Raw genomic sequence first — 21,197 nt, 5'->3', positions numbered from 1 at the left:
CAGGGTATTTTACTAACGATAAGGCATCTTTGGCCTGGCTGATCATCATAATGCTCTCTGAATAAGTAACAGACTTCACTCAGTTGGCTTGGCGATTTCGCCTTTTTGTCAATGAATGATTGAGTTTGTTGTAGGTCTCCTAGTTCGCATATTGAACGTGTTGTCTTTTCAGTTGGTGCCTATCAATGTTTGCAGCAGTTGGTCTCCGACAACTGATGAGCTTAGGAAAGAATTGTTTTTGAACGCTCATATGAAATTGGATCTGAGAACTTTGCTCCTCTTGACTTATACAAATTTTCCGATATCAGTTGAAAGTTTATATTAAGGCTGAGAAGGTTAGACTCTCTTCGCCTGACTTAAAGGTGGGTATTTGTCACAGAAATGGGAGAAGTTTTGAGTGGTATTTGGATGTAAGAGGATTTTGATGTCCATAAAAAACTTCAGCCTTGACACGTTTTTCTAGTTGTGTACAGATCTAGTGTAAGTTAAGTTTAGGGTCCATTTTTTAGGCAATTATGTTCATAACCCTAGCTAGTGTGTGATAGTGATCATTTGATTCCATTTTTCATTTGTTCTGTTTTTACTTTGTCCCCCCCCCATTCCCCTCCTCAATTAGGTAACAGATTTCATGATTTGCCAGAGACGTGGGTTCCCTTTTGAAGTTTTTGTAAGAGGTGTGTGAAATAAAGTGTTCGGGCCCCGCATCACTCTTTCAACTGGCAAATCGATGTATCTGCCACAGTTTAGTAAGGCGGGGGGGGGGGTCTTTTTACTAACATTGTATTTTGTATATAAAATTTTTATACCTCTAACTCCTTCCTTGCATATTATATTCAAATATGGGTTTTAAGTAGGTTAAGTCACAGTGTGATTGGTGATTGGTGAAGGATGTATACGCTGATGGAGATATAGTATAAATGTGGTATTGCGGTGAGAGTAGAGTGAAAGGAACTAGTTAGGTTAGTTTAGTCAGCAATAGTTTATGAAGACCATACCTTCCCCACCCACCTCAGTTTTACAGCCTTGTGCCAAATTTTTCATTAAAAATATTCTGCAGGTGGATAAGAGGATCTCTTTAGTGGTGGTGATGTTGGCCATGAATGGAGATTTCCTGCTCAGACTTGACGTCATCTGTCTGGGGTGATGTCTGCATAAATATACATGGTGAGGCCAATTTCCCAAATGAAGTTACCAATGTTGTTGCAGTGAAAATAGAATGACCCAATATTAATGTAGTATTTGACCCAACTAAGAAACATTGGACTGCGATCTGAAAGTGGTTGTGTGTGTGGCTACCAAAACAGCTTATCAATCGGACACCTGAATACAGTGTGTCTGAACACATTTGGAAGGACTATAATTGCGAATTGCAAACTTGGATTCACAAATAATGGCTGATTCTATTCCTGGAAAAAGAACTTTGTCCCCTGATATGATAAATCTCACTGATGGTGATTGCTCAACAAAAGAAAAGTGAATCCTGTTATGAATTACTGCAAACTGAATGACCATGTGGAAACATGCGGCACGCACTGAGTGTGCTCACAAAAATTGAGCGACTGGCATAGGAAATGATACATGTTTGTGTTGGACTTGAGAAAAGCATATCTTCAGGTGCATGTGCATCATTCGTTATGACCGTTCCAAACTGTGGTGGTAAAGGGGTAGAGATATTGCCAGACTAGGATTGGATTTAGGCTTAATGTAGCCCCACCCATTATGCAGGCGATCATGGAGGCTGTTCTGTCCAAGAATTTGGCTGTTTGATAGGACGTCAGCGTACATCGGCAACATATATATAAACAGCATGGCCTCTCTGGAGCAAGTGAAGCAGCATTTTCTTTAGTTTTGGCTGGAAAGCAAGGATCCGGAGTAGCTTGAAGACAACACACAAGTGCTTGGATTGGAAGTCTGGAGAGAACATATCACTTTGCGATGGAAGTGTGATCCCGGATGTTCCAAAGGTTGTGACACATTGTGCCATTTCTCCCTGTGTGATAAATCAATTGAGCATCTGTGTATGGGTGGTTCCTAACAGTAATGCACATTATATAGCGAAGGGTTAATGCTGTGACCCGAGGATGAGATAACACCACAGAGGATGCCTCACTCTGACAAATGATCCAAGAAACAATAGCCAGAGTGAAGCAAACACGATCCTTCATGGAGCCTATAGTGTGCCTACGTGCCAGCAGACAATGGCATTGAAGCAAGGAATAAATCAGACAATTCTGAAAAACATGTCATAATAGTATAGAAAAGACTGAGACTGGCAACATCACGCCTGTAAGAGAGAAGTGGAAAGGGACCATGTTGCTATCTCTGGTGGGCTTTCACGAAGCCACAACTTCCTAGGTAGGACACAGCTAATGGACCTATTGTGTGTGTATACTTTGTGTCAAAACTGTTGCTCAACACTCTCTCCCCAACCTGAAATTAAATAAAACTAAATTAAATTAAAGGCTCGCATTCACAAATATCCGTGGGCTTAGAAGTAATCTAGATGATGTAGTCTTACCTCTTAGTAAATTCCCTGAATATCTTGGCATTAAGTGAAACAGACCTACCCTCCACAATCCCCTCTAACTACTTTAACATGACAGGATATCTCCCTCTGTCGTAAGGACTCGGATAGATATATACACAGACTTGGAGTTTATATTCAAAGCTCACTCCCCTTAGCTAGAGAGTAAAGTCTGGAATCGGATGACCACGCCTTTGTTTTCAACTTGCCTTTCATCACTGCGTTACTTATATTTTCTCTACCATTCTCCCTTAAGCCAGGACTCTACTCTAATCGATCATGTCTCTGATAGTATAGATGCAGCACTCTCCTTAGATAGTAACTCCTAAATACGTGTGTTTGGTGACTTTAATGTCCACCATAAAAATTGGCTGGTTTCTCAGATTACACAGATGCAGTTGGATGCTCTACTTATAGCTTCTCTATAGCCCATTCACTTATACAGATGGTCATGTTCCCAACCCGTCTCTCAAATAGTGACCACCAGCAAGCTTCACTTCTAAACCTATCCCTTACCACAGTACCTGAGGATTATGTAACTAATGTCCACAGTCCACTCGGAAACGCAGACCACCTAGTGGTATCAGTAGACATCACATTCAAATCCCAACCCCAACATGAGGAACCATTGCTCAAAACAACAAGGTACTACAACAGGGTTGACCAGGAAGCCATCAGAGAACATATCAGAGATGCCTCATTGCCAATATCCTCTCTCTCCCTGCTGAATAGTGTGCCAATGAGATGACTGAATGGTGCAAAGCGGGCATTGGAGCATATGTCCCCGTACATGTCTCGGAAGTAGCAAACCCCACTCACCGCCATGGTTCACTACAGATTGTGCAGCTGCCATTGCACAAAAACAGCATGCACTCCACCGATTCGTACGTTATAAGTCAAATGCAAATAGGCAAAAATTTATAGATGCTATTGTAAGAGAGTAATAGCCACAGCCCAAAAAAGGCATGCTGAAATAACCAGGGAACACATAAAATCGCAGAAGATAAGAACTCGTGATCTCTGGAAAATTTATAATAGTATAGTCAATAAAGGGCAATCAGTAATTCCTCCACTATCCAACAACCAGAAGGTTGCATACATGGCAACCAGAAAGGCGGAACTGCTTGATCGGAGATTCACCTCCAATTCCACCCTAGAGCCAACAAACAACTCCCTCCCAAATTTCCCTATGTGGACGGAAGTCACAATTGATGATCTGAAAATCACCTCTTCACATGCCCGCGATGTCATAAAAAACTTAGACACCTACAAGACGTGTGAGCCTGATCTCATCCCTGCTATACTAATTAAGAAATGCTCAGCTAAGCTAGCCCCCATACTTTCCAAATGCCTTGTTGAATTCTGCTTCCCTAATAGCTGGAAAATGGCCTTTGTGGTACCAGTGTACAAGAATTCTGGCGAAAGGACCGACCCTCTCAGTTATCGCACTATCAGTCTCCTCAGCCTCTTCACTAAAATCTTTGAGACACTAATCAATCAAGCACTAGTCCACCTTGCAAAAGCTAATCTTCTTTCTGATAAGCAGTATTGATTCAGGCATTGTTGTTCTACTACAGATATTTTAACAGCTATCTCTGAACACATATCATACACTGGATAAGGTGGGCAAAGCCAGGGCTGTAGCCCTCGATATATCCAAGGCCTTTGACAAAGTCTGGCATGAAGGGCTTAAATGATATCGTATAACTGGATGAATACTAAATATAATTAGATCCTTCTTAGACAATAGGACCATCCAGGTTGTCATTGATGAACATTCATCCAAGCGGCACAACATTAATGCGGGAGTGCCTCAGGGGTCGATCTTTGGATCACTATTATTCCTGATATTCATCAATGACCTCCCTGATAATATTGTGTCCGAGATGGGTATATGTGCAGATGATACAATGCTCTATAACATGCATGAGAGAAGAACGGATGTACACAAATCCAAGAAAATTACCTCCCAGACCCTAATGGAATGGGAGACGTAAATGGATGGTAACATTTAATGCTAGTAAGATTAAGCTGCTCTCCTTTAAGAATTGCAAGAAGCCTTTCCAACCACCGGCATCCATGATTAAATAACTCCCTACCTGAGAATTCTTCCTTCAAACTCCTCGACTTAACATTCACAGGAAATATGCACTGGACAAATACATTGAGGACATTGCAAAAGCGGCTGTAAGGAAGGTGGGCTCCCTTTATCGTGCTAGAAAACTACTTGCACCTGAGAGTATCCTGTACCTCTACAAGGCCATCATTCACCCATGCATGGAGCATTGCCACATCTGGGCTGATGCTTCTACCACTATTCTCTCCCTCTTGGATAGGGTCCAAAAAAAGGGTCTCCAATCTAATAGGTTCCACTTTGTCAACTAGGCTCCAACCCCTGTCCCATCACTGCAATGTTGCATCCCTGTGCCTGTTTTACAAGTATTTTAATGGAATGTGCTCTGATGAACTCGTTGCACTTGTGCCCCCTCGACATACATATCCCCGACAAACCTGCTTAGCAACAAAATCACACCCCTTCACTGTTGAGTTCTCTTAATGTTAGAAAGCTTTCTACTCTGATAGTTTCTTTCCTAGAACAGCTAGACTTTGGAATTCCCTTCCTGCTACCTGCTTCCCCAACTGTACTGATATGCAGAAATTCAAATGTAACGTAAACCAACATCTTAATCTTTTTTAGGTATGATCTCGATTAGTAGCCCCTTACGTCCAAGTGGCAATAAGCCTTGTCTCTGGTGAAGGTGAATAAAAAATTTTTAAAAAGTTGCAGAGAAGATGGGTTGGAGCCAATTAAATTGCAGATACATTTCTGCACCTTATCCACAACTGCTGCGCATTAAAACACAATAAAACTTGATAATTCAATAAATTTTATTTTTACTTGTAATTATTTTTTTACTGGATCGTTTTTTTTTTGCAATTTTTCGAACTTACACTAATTTCGACAAGTGCTTATATGAGAAATAGGATGGTACTTGTTTTGAAGTATCATTAAGTGAATATTTAATTATTTTTTTTTATTATTATATAGCCAAAATGATCTATATTTTTTAAAATAGATATTTTAAAATATTAAGTAAGCTTTCCACTAGACAAGCCCTTTTCAAGTGATTTCTTTTTGTTTATAATCTTTTTTTCTTGGACATGTAAAAATTTCTCATCATGGTAGTTTTAATGTCTTCAAGTGCAAGTTTTTTATACAAAATAGGATGGCACTTTTTTTTTTTTTTTTTTAGAAATATCGTTAACAGGGTTTGTACACACTTGAAAAGTCCTTGAATTTTAACCTTTGCCTTGAAAAGGCCTTATTTCTATTTCCTTGAAAATATTGAAAATATCTTGAAAATTTCTTTAAAAGACCTTGAAAATTGTATTCTTTATATCCAGCAAAAAATTCTGCTGAAATATTAAAAATAAAATCAAAATACTCTTAAATTATTTAAGTATTAATAAAAAAAATACCATTAAGATGTCTTTTTTTAAATATTGAAAATAACATCGAAATACATTGTTCTGAAATTGAATAGTATTATGGATACAAGAATTACATCCCTTTATCACAAAACTACCCCAGGTAGATTTCAATCTTTATCATGAAACTATCTATTTTTGTCCTCATTTATAATTTAATTTTATATTTTTAAGGGGAGGAATTGTGGCGGCCACCATAAATAAAATTACTGCACCACACCCCTAAAAATATACTTTCCTTGCACGAACAAGACTCTCCAATGGCGAATACCTCCCCCCCCCCACACATTTAAAAAAAAAGTGATGATTTAAAACTAGGCCGGTTGGGCCAAAAAAAAAAAAAAATGGACGACACGACAGTCATCTTGATTGGAAATTAAAGAGTTAATATTCGAGATGAAATAAAGACTTTAAAACTACTTAAAAACACCAAAAAAAAAAAAAAAAATGGTACAAATAGATTGCAAAGTAACTTTTATTGGTTGTATACTTGATTTTTTTTCCCCTTTTTTTTTTTTTTTTTTTTTTTTTTAATTGCTGTGGATTGTAAAACAAACCCCAAATTTTGTTTTGAAAACTTGAATTTTGTCTAGAAAAGCCTTGGAAATTATGGAAAATCTGTACAAACTCTGGTTAAGTGATTAATTTTAAAAAATTTATTTTATTTCTTTATTTTATTTTTCTTTATTTATTTTTTTTTTTTTTAGAAATCCAAAACAATATATCCGATTTCTTATAAAATTGGCACGTGCACCGCATGCTTGCACATGAAGATTTTTAAACTTGCCAGTTAACATTCCGAGAGACTACCATTAAGAGAGATTTTTACAAAAATTTTAAAAAAAAATGATAAACAAAAAGAAATTGCTTGAAAAAGGCTTGTCTGAGCCAAAAGCTTGGCTAATATCATAAACTATCTACGTGTTTATATATTTTTTGTTCTCCCCCCCCCCCTAAAAAAAATGGCGAATATTTTGGGATGGGAACAATTGTTTTTTATTGTAGAAAAAAAAAAAAAAAAAAAGTGTGGAGACAGTATTTATTGTTGATGCTAATTCCAAATAGGCACCCATCGATTGGCAGTTACATTTTCTGGCATTTTTTTTTCTGTGTTTCCAAGTATTTTATTTGCATTTAATCTTCAAAATCTGCTGCCAAAAATGGTAATATTCCTTTTTTTCTTGATCTTTTTCAGCGCCGAGTTTGTGAAAGTATTGTGAGTACGGAAAAAGCTATTCACATGACTAACCTTCTTCATCTTTTTAGTGATAATGAAGACATTGATGAAGTATCCACGACTAGTCTTAAGTAAGTCGTTTTAATTTCTTTCATTGTCTTAAGTCGATCTCACCTATTTAGTAGTCTTAAGTTGTTTTAATTGAAGTGTTTTTTATTAGTCTACAATCATTTGTAATTTTTATTCTTAATCAAAATTCAGCTGACTTTAAAAAAAAAAAACACCGAAAAATCCTCATCACAGAACGAAAATGTCATATTCCAAAAATTACATGGAATGATCGATAAAGAAAATCATTTTTAAGCAGTTAATGAGAATTCGTTAGCATTATAACATAAATTTAGTAACTATGAATTGTTGAGTTATCTCTTTGATCCTTGACATTTTTTTTTTCATATAGCGAGCGAGAAAGTTACTTCTCATAAAATTTGATTTTCTAAGTTAAAAATAAAACTTGACCAATTTACATGATTTTTGGAATATGGCATCTTTTTCCGTGGCAATTACATACATCACAAAGATTTTTCTGGCTTTATTTTTTAAAATTATGTTGAATTCTAAATAAAAACAATATTTTTTTTTATTAGTCCTCAGTCATTTGTATTTTTGATTAGTCTTCTGTCAATTGTAGTTTTTTATTAGTCCTCAGTCATTTGTATTTTTTTTATTAATCCCGAGTCATTTGTATTTTTTATTAGTCTTCTGTCAATTGTAGTTTTTTTATTAGTCCTCAGTCATTTGTAGTTTTTTATTAGTCTTCAGTATTTTCTTATAAGTCACCAGTCGTTTTCTCATAAGTTGTAAGTTCTTTTTATTGAATTTTTAAAAAACTTTTTTTATCAGTCATTAATATTTTTTTAGCATTCAGTCCTTTTAGTCATTTTTTGTTTTTCATTTTAGCTTTTATTAGTCATCAGTCTTATCAGTAAATTTCGTTATTAATCATTATTTATATTAGTCTTCAGTCCTTTTTGATTTATTGTTATTAATCTGTATTTTGTTTAATTTTTTTCATTATTCTTCAGTACTGTCTACTTGATTAATATTGTCGACATATTGTGAAAAATTACCGTAAACTAATAATTTTATCTCTTTCTCTCAGTTCCATTTATATCATTACCTTCTATGTTTTCCTTAACTTTCCCCTGCCAACTGACTCTGTTATCTTTACTGTTTTACATCTACTAACCCAAGAACTCTCACCCATTGTTTCAAAATACTAACAAAGTCCTCAGTTCAGAACATATCTCTCGCTACTGTCTAAATTAATATTTGTGAGGTCATCGTAGTGTTTTGCTTCATATCTAGATTCATCGTCGGGCAGTGTACGATGCATCCTTCAGGTCCCCCATCGGGGACAGTTTTTGAGGATGTGTGCAATGATTTGCATGTCGGCACCACAGGGACACCGAGCATCCTGTACATAGCCTGATTTATGCAAGTTCTCTCGTGGTTTGACAACCTTTGCTCGAACTCAATTGAGAGTTACCTCATCTTTCTGGAGGAATTCAGAGATGCTGGGAGATCTTCTTTCGGTTCTGGAAGCGCCTCATTGTTGTTGTCTTTGATAGACTCATTTCACTGACTTGGGCAAGAGGATGCTAGTGTTGTTCGTCTGAGGCCTGTGATGTGTCAAAGCTCTTTAGGGATGGTAGTCGCTGCTGTATCTCTTGATGTCCAAATAGAAGATGATGATTGCTCTGCCTTCGCTATCACTTCTCGAAAAATCTGCAGTGAATTTTACCTTTTTTAAAGCAGTTTGGCCTTCAAAAATTGCATTTGACCTTTTTCAAAGCATAAAATACAGACTAAGGATGAACAGCCAAAATATTACATAGATATTTTAAAAATCAGGTTACTGTTAAGCTTTATGTAATAGAATTACTTTAAGATTCTTTTGTTCTTAAATGAATTCTTAATTAATCTTCATTTTTTTTTCCCCCTCCAGATATTTGCTCTTGCCTGGTTTGTTAAATTATTTTACACTGAGAAAAACTGGTGAGGATCGTTTGGAATTAGTGAAAAAAGCAAAGGTACGTGATTGCCTATAAGTTTAATCATTAAAACTTTAATTTTTATTTTGTTTTTAATGAATGTATTTTCAACTGAATTGCAGCATTAGAAGTTTAACCTTTCCCAAACGTAAACAAAACATATTTTCAGGTTTACTAAGTCTTATAATAACAATTCCAAACAATTTTTATTTCTAATCTATATATAGAAAAGTGAAAATGTGTGTGTGTGTATGTCTCGCAAAATCTTTCCACACAGGTGACGGATTTTCACCAGATCAATATCATTTTGAAACTCGAACCTTCGGACGAGAAATATTGAAAAATTGGCTAAAAACATTCATTCCTGCATCCTCAACTGGACCCTTTTCTGCAGGGAGGGGTAGCAAAAAAAAAGATAGCTTCTATGCATGCACAAATGATGTCAAAACTTAAATTAGTTTAAATATTAAAAAAAAAACGACCCAATTTCGTCAAAGCGAGTTCGGATCGTGATGTGAGATGTCTCTTTTTTTTTTTTTTTTTTTTTTAAAGTTTTAATATTGACACAGGGGATTTTTCGCGTCCGCTGTTTTTTTATTTTTATTTTTCGGATTTTTTTTAAGAAGTTTTAACATCGTTCGTTTTGCATCACATTCGTTTTTTTTTTGTTTTTTTCCGATTTTTTAAAAAGTTTTAACATTTTTTTTTTTTTTTATATATATATAATATTTAAATAGGGTTATTACTTGCTTATTCTTTTGTTTTGATTAATCCCCCCCCAACACACACACACCTCTAAACAGCCGGGTACCCCCGCTAGTAAATATATAAAAGGAACTTTGTGTGTGAGTTTGTTCGCTATGAACTTGGAAATGGCTGGGATGATTTAAAAAAAATTTTTTTAATTTCACACAAAGGTACTTCATGTGTCTGGGAGTGTTCTTACATAGGTTTTGTCTCAGAATGCATCGGATAAGTATTTAAAATCGATAATTGAAAAATTCCAATTAAAGAAGGTTTGATTTTGACCAAAGTTAACACCCTTATACAGCCTAACATCACAAGTGTATTTGAGAAGCTTTATCACCGCACAAGCAGAAAGGTCCAGCCTATAAAATCAACTTATTTTTTATTTATTATTTTTTGAAAATGTTAACATTTAAGAACTGCATGTATATAACGTTAGGTATGTGCATATGTTTATACATTTTTATTTATAGGATTCACACAAACTAATTAACCGATCATTATGATTTTTGGAATACAGCTTCTACGTGTAAGGATGGCTAATATGAGTTATATATAGCTCAATTTAGTTTGTGCAAACAGAGGCCAAAAAAGTGCGGAAACCATCAATTAATAAATATTCCTCCAATTTTACGTTCTTTGAAGTGCTTTAAAGGAATTTTAGGGGGTTTAATATGGGCACAACCTTATGTTTGAAAATTCAATTAGTCGAGATTGGCATCAAATTTGATCCATAGTCATTAGACACCCTGCAAGATTTCCTATATTTCAATTTCTTAAGATCCCTTAAGTTTAAGCCTTAAATTTGAGACATTTTCTAGAATTAAAATCATGAATTTTAATTGAAATAGAAATATAGATTCTTGGCTTCAGTGTCAGATATTTATCAGTATTCAGATAAATTCGACGAGAAACAAAAATAATTTCATAAAATGAGCCTAACAACTCGCTAATAAGTTTGAGCAATTTAACCCCATTAGATTATTTTCTTTGAAGATATTTAAAGTTTCATGTCTATGCTAATAAACCAGACACAATAGACCACTTGGAAGACAAGATTTGATGTTTTATTGCCAAAGTACAGCATAGTTTGTGAAAATTAGACGTCTAGTAAGTACTGTGATATTGCAATTCAAAATATAATGGTTAAAAGCTCAGACAAGTGCAGAATTGTTTATTTTTTGTTTTTTGTTGTTTTTTTTAAATGTAAATTGATTTTTTTATTTTTTTCTGTTGGTAGGCACATGTTAAGGACTTTATGCGACTCTGTGCATTATATAACTTGACCACCATCAAGTTCGAAGATGACGATGATGAGGATGAAGATGCTGAAATGAAGAATGGAAAAGAAGTCAGCACGACTCTTTCAGCAAAGAAGTAAGGATATTTCCAATGATTTGATGTCGAAATTTTTTCGTGCATCTTCGTCAAAATTTTAGCTGTTTTTACCTCCGCACCAAAATCAATAATCTAAATCCTTCTTGTAATGACCTTTTCCCTGTTGAGTGCGGTATGGTGCTGGTCCTGTACAGTTCTAGGGGATCCACTCTCCAATGCTTTGCCTTCTCTATTTGAGAAAGGGTTGGTTTATTACTAATTTCTTGAAGTGCTTCTACGGGGGAATTCCGACAGGGCTGCTACTTTTCAATTCCACTTTTCTGACCCTCGTTTTTAATCTTTTCCGTCATAGGAGGGAGATAGATTCTTTCACGAGAATTTTAGATATCCCCTACATTATCCATCCTCCCATGTACTTATACTCTTTAATTTAGCTGTATAGTTAAAATTTCTTCTTTCACTCTCTTCTGAATGATATTTATGACACATTTGTTTATAAAAAACTAAAATGTTTGTAGTCAATGTGTGTGTGTGTGTGTGTGTATATATATATATATATATATATATATATATATATATATATATATATATCTATAATATAAAGCTGAACGTCTGTGTGTGTGTCTGGTCACGAATAGGCTCCTATATGGTTGACTATTATAAAAAACTGATCATATATAATGATAGAAGATGTATCGAGACACAGGAATGGGTATGTTTGATCTGGCATAATGATGATTCATTAATATTGTGGGATCTGCGTACGCGCATGCTCCACAAAGTATGGAAATAAAAAAAATTTAAAAAAAACAAAACGTTTACAAGTGTTTTTGATATAGATGTACATAATAATACTTTGATAAGTATGTTTTAACTTAAATAGGGATGGTATAATAAAATTGTGGGGTCTCCATTCGTGCCTGGCCTCCATAGAATAATGGAAATAGGCACACACTTTAATAAAGACTTTTCATATCTATCTGCGTAAGTATACTTTGATAATTATGTTTCAGTTTGAAGAAATATGGTATAATAAAATTATGGGGTGTTCATTCGTGCCTGACCACCATAGAATGTAAATATGTCACAAAGTTTAACAAGGTTTTTTAATATAGATCCACAGAATATTGTGATAAGTGTTTCAGTGTGAACAGGTATTGTATAATAAATTATGGGGTTTATCTATTTTATTTTTAATTTCATCATATGATACCCCCAAATTCGAAGCTATCTCTTATACCCCCAAATTCGAAGCTATCTCTTTACAACCCTTCCTTTTCATAAACCTATCATACTTTCATATCATACTTTCATAAATCAGAGTCCATTTTCTGTAGGCTGTTTTTGAACCCAGTCAACGATGGGTACTTTTGCTAGTATATATATATATATATATATATATATATATATTTGTAGTCATCGACATAGTCCAGTTTCGTTGTCACAACTTATCAGTGCCGCTAGACTAGCACCACTCCCAAGCCAAGGATTGAACCTAGAACCGTCGTGTTGACAGTCGGCAGTTCTCCCACGGAAGCGATGCCCGCAAATAACCTGTCCGAATGTCTATTTAAACAAACATCTGTCCACCACTTTTACAGTGCTCAAACCACCTGTTTGTAAACAAAGAGCGAGCTTTGCATTTTTCAGCCAATTAAGTAAATCATATTTATTATGTTAAATATATATAATAGTATATTTCGGCAGCATTTTTTCTCTCATGCATGTTTCATTGAACAGCAGAGATCATTCCTGTTTATTTTTCTTGCGGTCCGTTTTTTTCATTTGGCGGGCCAATGTTCAAACGTTCTGTTTGAGTGTAAAAAGAAATTTCGTTCGCCCACTAAATTAAAAAAAATGGATTGTTCCAAAAAAATAAACAGGAATTATCTTTGCTGTTCAACGCAACATGTGTGGTAACTGGTTGCAAAATACACTTTGATTCATGCAGATTTCATATTTGTTATTATAAAGTCAATTTTCTATTGATTATTACATTGTACTCAATATATAGTTGTGATTTCAAAAGTATATAAAAAAAAAAAATATTACTTTGGTGCCACCAGATAGAACCAAAACGATTTAGTAGTTTACAAATCCAAGAAAGCCAGTTTACAAATCCAAGAAGGTAAAAAAATTTGTGGAGCATCAAGTCTTAGTACAATCCTTGTAAATCCAGAAAGTATTTGTACAGTATAGCAAATTTTCCATGCCATATAGTTAACAAAATGCTGGCATCTAGACACAGGCTTAAAAGTCTCTTGCCGTCACCACGGGGTCAAACATCCATCTCATGCCGGCACACACTTTTTATGGTCCTCGTCATGTGGTGCATTTTTCTCTTTTTCTTTCTCCTCTTCCCCCCCGCCTTCTTTTCCTCTTCTGTGACGTCACTTTGTGCACTGGCTCAGTCATTTGCATGTGTGTCGTGCGGCTGCTGTTGCTGCTACAAGTGTGAGCAGCTCTGTTACATCAGTTAGCATTTGAGGTTTTAGAAAATTCCGGAAGTTATTAAAGACCTAAAGAGTTTTCAGTTGCAAATGAATGCAATGAGTTTGATAGATGCTACAATAGAGCGAGATTCTATGGAAGGGACAAGTTTTAGGATGTGCTTCGTGTCTATTTGTTAAAATTGTCAGATTTATTTTTCTGTTCAAGAATTAGGAAGAATCACTAACAGTGTCTTTTTATTTATGGTAACATGAAAATTCAATAACAAAAAAAAATAAATAAATGCAATAAACGTTGGTTTGGTGCAATTTACCTTGTTCCATATCCATTGGTGACAAATGATGACTTAACATTTCATATGATTGCTACAGCATGATTGTCTATTCAGTTTCAATTGAAACTGTTCCATTATCCACTACCACTATCATCATATTAATACACATTGCTACAATCATGTTTTATTTTTTTAAAAAATTAATTTCAAATGATTTTTTATTTCTTCCATCAATTTTAGAGAACCCGATTTACTTGGAATGGCAAATCAAAGGCAGAACAAAATCGACCGTTATAAAGAACAAAAAAAGACATTGCAAGAAATCAAAGAATTACGGGTTTATGTTGAAAAAGAGCATGTTGACGATGAAGTTCAAGTAAGTGTTGTTTGATTTCAGTTTCCTTTTTTCTTTTTGTTTTATCTCTTTTCCTCTTTATTCTATTTTTCTTTTCTCTTCTGTCTTCTCTTTTCCCTCTTTTCCTTCTTTTCTCTTTTTTCCTCTTCTCTTTTCCTCTTTTCCTCTTTTCTCTCTGCTCTTTTCCTCTTTTCTTTCTGCTCTTTTCCTCTTTTCTCTCTGCTCTTTTCCTCTTTTCTCTCTGCTCTTTTCCTCTTTTCTCTCTGCTCTTTTCCTCTTTTCTCTCTGCTCTTTTCCTCTTTTCTCTCTGCTCTTTTCCTCTTTTCTCTCTGCTCTTTTCCTCTTTTCTCTCTGCTCTTTTCCTCTTTTCTCTCTGCTCTTTTCCTCTTTTCTCTCTGCTCTTTTCCTCTTTTCTCTCTGCTCTTTTCCTCTTTTCTCTCTGCTCTTTTCCTCTTTTCTCTCTGCTCTTTTCCTCTTTTCTCTCTGCTCTTTTCCTCTTTTCTCTCTGCTCTTTTCCTCTTTTCTCTCTGCTCTTTTCCTCTTTTCTCTCTGCTCTTTTCCTCTTTTCTCTCTGCTCTTTTCCTCTTTTCTCCTCTTCTCTTTTCCTCTTTTCTCCTCTTCTCTCTCTCTTTTCCTCTTCTCTCTCTCTTTTCCTCTTCTCTCTCTCTTTTCCTCTTCTCTCTCTCTTTTCCTCTTCTCTCTCTCTTTTCCTCTTCTCTCTCTTCTATCTTTCCTCTTCTTTTCTCTTTTCTTTTGTATGTCCTTTTTTTGCCATTTGTCTTTTATTCCCTTTTTTGTTTTTTCTTTTCTTTTCCAATTTTTCTCTTTTTGCCTCTCTTTTTTCCTTTTTCCCCCTCCTTTTCCCCCTCTCTCTTTTATCACCCCCCCCCATTCTCTTTTTCTCTCAATTTTTGTATTTTTCCTCTTTTTTTACTGTTTTCTGATCTTTTTCTTCTGGCCCTTTTCTCATATTTCTTTCCTCCTCCTCCTCCTCCTCCACTTAAATTATTGTCTTTTGCTTTCCTCCATTTTCTACCCATCCTCTTTTCACTTTATTGGAGATAGATGACTGGTATAATTGATACTGTAATGTCACATAGTTTGCTATGCATGTTCGAATTTAAATCATAAAGATGAAAATATTCAGAGCCGACATAAAAAAAAACAATAAAAAGAAACGCTGGTTTTCATTTGTGAAATATAGAGAGCAAACGTTTTTTTTTTTTTTTTCCCAATTAAAAATGGTTACTGTTGATTGGTTAATTTGAGTCACGTGACACAAATCCTTGTAATCATTGGAGGGGCAGAAAAAGAGCCAGCCGGTTCTAGCTTTATGGGCAATTATGTATAAACATCCTGAAAAACTAAATAGGCAGAAAAGAAAAAAAATAACAAAATCAATCAATTTACCAAGGTATATTACTTTCTTTTTTTTTTTTTTTAAATTTATCAATGAGATACAAAAAAAATAATTTTTTTTTATGCAAGGGCTATTTCAAAAGTAATGTCTCCTGTGTTTTTTTGTTTTTTTAAAATTCTGTTTGAATAGATCAGAGAAGATTGAACTGTGCTCTTCTAATGACTGGATCTATGCATTTATGACCTTAAAGTTTCATCTCTCTGTTGCAGATATTAGCAATGGGCATTGAGAATGGTGGTTACTATGTAGAAAAATAAATTCTGGAGCACAAAAAATTGCTCGTTTTAATGGTACCACTCCCATCTTCATAGCTCTTCAACTTTTTTGCGCTAAAAAAAATTAAAGGTTTTACTTTTGGAACGACCTTTGTATGACAAAGCGCTATCTGGACGCCCATGCTCAGCCATTGTTCATCACTGGCAAAAGTGCATTGAGAATGATGGTGGCTATGTAGAAAAATAGATTCAAGAGCATAGAAGGTTACTTGCTCTAATCATTCCATCTTTTTTAATGTTGGCGTTCTCATTTCGTTCTTCCTCTCATCTGTTGACCCTATCGAAGTGCCAGACAAATAAATGAAATACTTTGAACTTTCTTTTTTTTTTTTTTTTTTTGAGAGACACTTTTATTTCTTGTCTGTGCATACATCATACATACAAATTTTGACAGAGCTGTGAGAATTCATTATCGTCTGCTCTCTTTCTCCTGCTGTTCATGCCGTCACGTCTTTTCCACTCCACTCTCTCTGTCTTACTGCTCCTGCTGCTGTCTCCGCATGAGCTCACTAATCCTACTGCCTCCTACTGCTCTTCTCTCTATTTCACTGCAGTGACTGCTGTCTATGCAACATTGCAGCACATAGTGGTACACTTTGTCGCTCATCAACATTTTGAATAAAACAAAACTTTTGGAACAATCCTCATAGATTTTGTTCCAGCACAATATTATACTAAAAAAAATTGGTGTAAACAAATTGGTAGTTAATTTTTTTTTTTTTTTTTAACATAACTTTGGTATATCTACATTTTAATCTTATCTTCATATCATATGAATCCAAAGATCCTATTGTTGACATTGGTTTCCTCGATATTTTTCTAGTCAGAATTCTTTCTAGAAATGGGTGGGAGGTACTTGTACAGTTTAATCAAGACATAAAAAAAATGAAAATATCGAAAAGTTTAAATGCTACGTATCTGTTATGGAATGAAGTTCTCCGAAAAAAAATTTCACTTAATTTCATCAAGTTTTTTTTTTTTTTTTTTTTTTTTTTTTTTTTTTAGCGAAAAAAACAATTTATTATATCAAGCAAGAGGTTCGATTTTTAGGAAGAAAAGCTAGAGTTAACAATGGGGAGGTAGTGTAAGCACTTTAAACTGAGTTATCTCCCCATGGCATGTTCAAAAAATTCAAAGATGGCTACATCCAATGCGCTGTCATGAAAACGTGTTTTTCTGCTGTAAAAAAAAAAAAAAAACTACTCGATCAAGTTAACTGAAATTTTTTTCCGGAGATCTTCAGTCAAAAACCAAATATGTACAATATAACCTTTTTTGATATTTTCAGTTTTTTTAATGTTTTGATTAAACTGTACAAGTGCTGGGAGGAACCATGTGAAGGTTACCAACATCCTCAGTGAAAGTGGTTTTTGTGACATGAACTGGATTTGAATTTGAGACACCTAGGTTCTCAGTCCGTGTCATTAACCACTTGACCATTGTCACTGCCATTTTAATCTCATGAATTCACATTTTTAAGTAAAAAGTTAACAATAAGAAAAGCTCCAAATATTTGATAATTTCTACGCAGGATGGAATGATAAAATTGTCACCCTAGAAAAGACGACATGATTCCATTTCCATTTGATGAAAACCAGTTTTCTTTTTTGTTGTTGCAGGCCATCTACTAGTTGGCCAGTTGTGTACAAATTCCAAGAGTAATAGAAGCCTTCCATCATGTTTAAAAGTGACAATGTTCAACGAGCAAGATCGGAGATGCATCGCTATACAACTTATGCTCTTTATCAATCCAAGTTATGACAACAGGACCATTGCCAGCACCTGGATTGCCACGAATAACAGGGACATGCCCAGCATGATGAAAACAAAATTTCCGGCCATGGTTATGGTCTTTAGTGTGGTTTCAAGTGAGGGCCACATCATACCACCTCACATCTTCAAAGTCGCCTTGAAAGTCAACACCAAAGTGTACCTGGCTGTGGTGAAGAGTGTGGTGATCTCCTGGTGCAATCAGGTGGCCGTTGGCAGACCCTGGGTGTGGCAGCAAGACTCTGCACCGTCCCACAAGTCCAAAGAGACCCAGGCTTGGCTTCAGAAGGAGTACAATGATTTTGTAGCCTTCTCTCATTGCTCCCTCCTCCCCCAACCTGAACCCGCTGGACTACTTCATTTGGTCATACATCGAGAACATGACACCAACATGATCTCCCACAACGCCAAAGCTAGCCTGATCGCTGCCACCAGCGCTTGTGGAAAAGGCATGCTCCCAGTTCCGGATCTATGTTAAGGCAGTGATTGAGGCTGAAGGCGGCGGCTACATTAAATAGATGTCAGCTCTACTACATAATCAAGTTACTCTTGAATTGATATTTTCAATAAAAGTTTTAATATAAAGCTGTAGTGTTGTTTTCTTTAGGGTGACAATTTTATCGTCTCACCCTGTATAAATGACTTAAAATCAATGCCATGTAATAAATTCTTTCTATAGGTGGGTCTATAATTGTGTAAGTGATTACTTTTTATGTTGTGGCTGCGTTTCTTTTTTGTTTATTTGTTTTTTTGTTTTTTTTTTAGATACTTTTGTTGTTTGAATTTCAAACAGAATCAGTAATTCTATCAGAAGCTGGACAAATATTGTAAGCGTCCGATCACTAGTTGATATGCTATGAAAAAGAGAAACCAAAACTTATTTAAGACTATGTTTCTGTTTATTATTTTTATTTATTAATATTTTTTCTTTCTTTTTATTTTGTAGCGAAAGTATTACCTGCTTCTACTCAAAAACTGGATTAGTTCATCGTTGGATGATTACGAAAACATCAAAAGTAAATATTCTTTTATATTATTTAAAACAAAATTTTTTTTTTTTTTACCTTTTACAATCTACGCAGTTTTGACTTCCTGAGATGAAATGTCGAAATGCACCTAACATTGATGCTTCTTGTTTTTTTACTTCCTTTTGCAAAATTACGTTCTGCAAAGCCAAAAACAGAACCAACACCCTACCTTTTCCTCCTTTTCCTCCTTCCCATTTCCCCTTTCTATCTCCCCCCACTTCCTGACTGGTTTCCTAACTCAAAGTGTACCAAACATTGATACTACCCGTTCTCCTCTCCCGTTGCAAAATATATTCATATTCTGCAGGGCAGAGAACAAAAACGATAAAATCCACTATAAAACAATCAAACAAAACACGACAAACTAGTGATTGAAGATACAAAAAGCTTGAAGAATGAAAACCTTCTACAAAATAACTGGATGCAACAAGAACGCTATTTTCAAAATAACTGGACCTGGCATTAAATAACCCGAAAAGTGTTGATTTTCCGTAAAACAAAATAACCAAACCCTGTATATTCTAGCAGGGAGATCAGACGTTGCCCGGAATTTCATGAGGATCAACGAATAGTCCACACTTCCAATAATTTCATTGTCATTAAAATCTATAAAATCATCCATTTTTCAATCAAATTGATTGATTGCTTGTTCTAGTTGGGGACCTTCAACTCTACAGTGTACCAGGAGGAAGCTTCACGTGTCTCCTCACAGTGACTTAGTGCATAATACATAGTAGTCTACATTGCACTGTAGAGAACTTACTGTTGGTTTAAAGTTTAAAATACAAAAGTCAGATATGTTTAATTGTACTCTGAACAGAAACATAGGTCACATCAAAGAATCTACTGTTGATTTTTATACACTGGGTCCTTCTGCTTGTGTGGTAATAGAATTTTCTAGAATGCATTTGTGATGTTAGGCTGTATCAGAGTATTACTTTAGTCAAAATTCGACTGTTCCTCCTTTTATCAGGTTTCTTTAATTGTCGATTTTCCATACTTATTGGGGCATTCTGATACAAAACCTATCTTAGAGCACTGCCAAACACAAAGTACATTTATGTGAAATTTCAAAAAAAAATCGGTGTAGCCATTTTGGAGTCCATAGGGAACAAACTAGCCCCCCCCCCACATACACACACACAGTGCTTTTATATATATATATATGACTAGCCTAGGTGCCCGGCATTGCCCAGGTGTTTGGAGATGTGTGTTGAGCAAAAAAAAAAATGGTAGTAGGCAGGCAGGCTCAACATACCGCAAATGAGGAAAAGAACGTGAAAAAAAAAATATGACGTCTTTGCCATTGCGTCCATCACCAAACCAGAAGCAGCAAAGGTTTAAATTAAGGCTAGTTAATCGAAAAGAGGGGATGACTTTCAAAAATATTGGTGAAAAAAAAGCAAACCCCTTCCCCTCCTTGTTGAGTAATTGGTGAAGCAATAATTGTTTTTAGCCAATTTTTCGATATTTGTCGTCCGAAGGGTCGAGCTTTAAAACGATACTGATCTCGTGATTACCGTCGCCTCTATCGAAAGTTTTAGGCAGACATACAAACATACATACATACATTTACACAGACAGGTGAGATGTATATTATAGATGAGAATAAAGGAAAAAATATTCCGGAGAAATGAAAACGGGACAAACCAAATTGTCAAATCATCCAGAAATTTCAATATGAATTTCATATAAATTTAGATGGTCTCACCAGATTCATCTCGCATAAACTAGTTGCTTTCCCCTATTTGGATGTTTCGAAACCTTCGTAAAAAATGATCTAACTTTCAATAAACACTGAGTTAATAAAACGATTTTTTTTCTAATTTTTTAATTTTTTTTTAATAATTTTTAGTAAAAAGAAAGTTTTTGCAGAATTTTTATGACTTTTATTCTTGTAAAAGGCTTTGAATATATCAGGCACTACTATCCTAGATTTAGCTACCTTATCCAGTGTACGGTATACATGTTCAGAGTACAAGTGACATCATACTGATTATCGGGAAATTGTTGATTGCCTTTTATGCATCACACTATTATACAATGTGTTTTGCTTTTAGAGCTCAGCTTATTTTGGCAATTCATCACATGGTTTTAGCAGGATGGAGCCACACAGCACACAATACAATCAATTTACCGTGAGAAACGTTTGATGGATGAATAATTTCACAAAAAAATTTTTTTTTTTTTTTTTTCAAAATTTTCACCTCAAACAAGGCGCAGTGCCACTTTGAAGTAGGGGGCTACTATCGGGGACATAAAAGTTACAGTTGCAGGGACATTATGAAGGGAGTT

The 21,197-nt window shown here is 35.1% G+C and overlaps 1 protein-coding gene across 1 annotated transcript in view; it reads left to right on the top strand.

Moving 5' to 3' along the window:
* Positions 1–21,197, top strand: part of LOC145258197 (immunoglobulin-binding protein 1-like) — a 184,467-nt gene that overhangs the window by 147,647 nt on the left and 15,623 nt on the right. The window contains exons 4-8 of the mRNA XM_080116090.1: positions 7,209–7,321; positions 9,199–9,283; positions 11,232–11,368; positions 14,295–14,430; positions 18,821–18,890. Coding sequence (XP_079972216.1) covers positions 7,209–7,321; positions 9,199–9,283; positions 11,232–11,368; positions 14,295–14,430; positions 18,821–18,890 — 541 coding nt within the window. The remainder of the gene's footprint in view (positions 1–7,208; positions 7,322–9,198; positions 9,284–11,231; positions 11,369–14,294; positions 14,431–18,820; positions 18,891–21,197) is intronic.

This window comes from Euprymna scolopes, chromosome 33, assembly GCF_053919585.1.
Source record: "Euprymna scolopes isolate OS-2025 chromosome 33, ASM5391958v1, whole genome shotgun sequence".
Taxonomy (NCBI): Eukaryota; Metazoa; Mollusca; class Cephalopoda; order Sepiida; family Sepiolidae; genus Euprymna; species Euprymna scolopes.
Note: the sequence above shows the minus strand (reverse complement) of the source record. Positions and strands in the feature narration are given on the sequence as shown.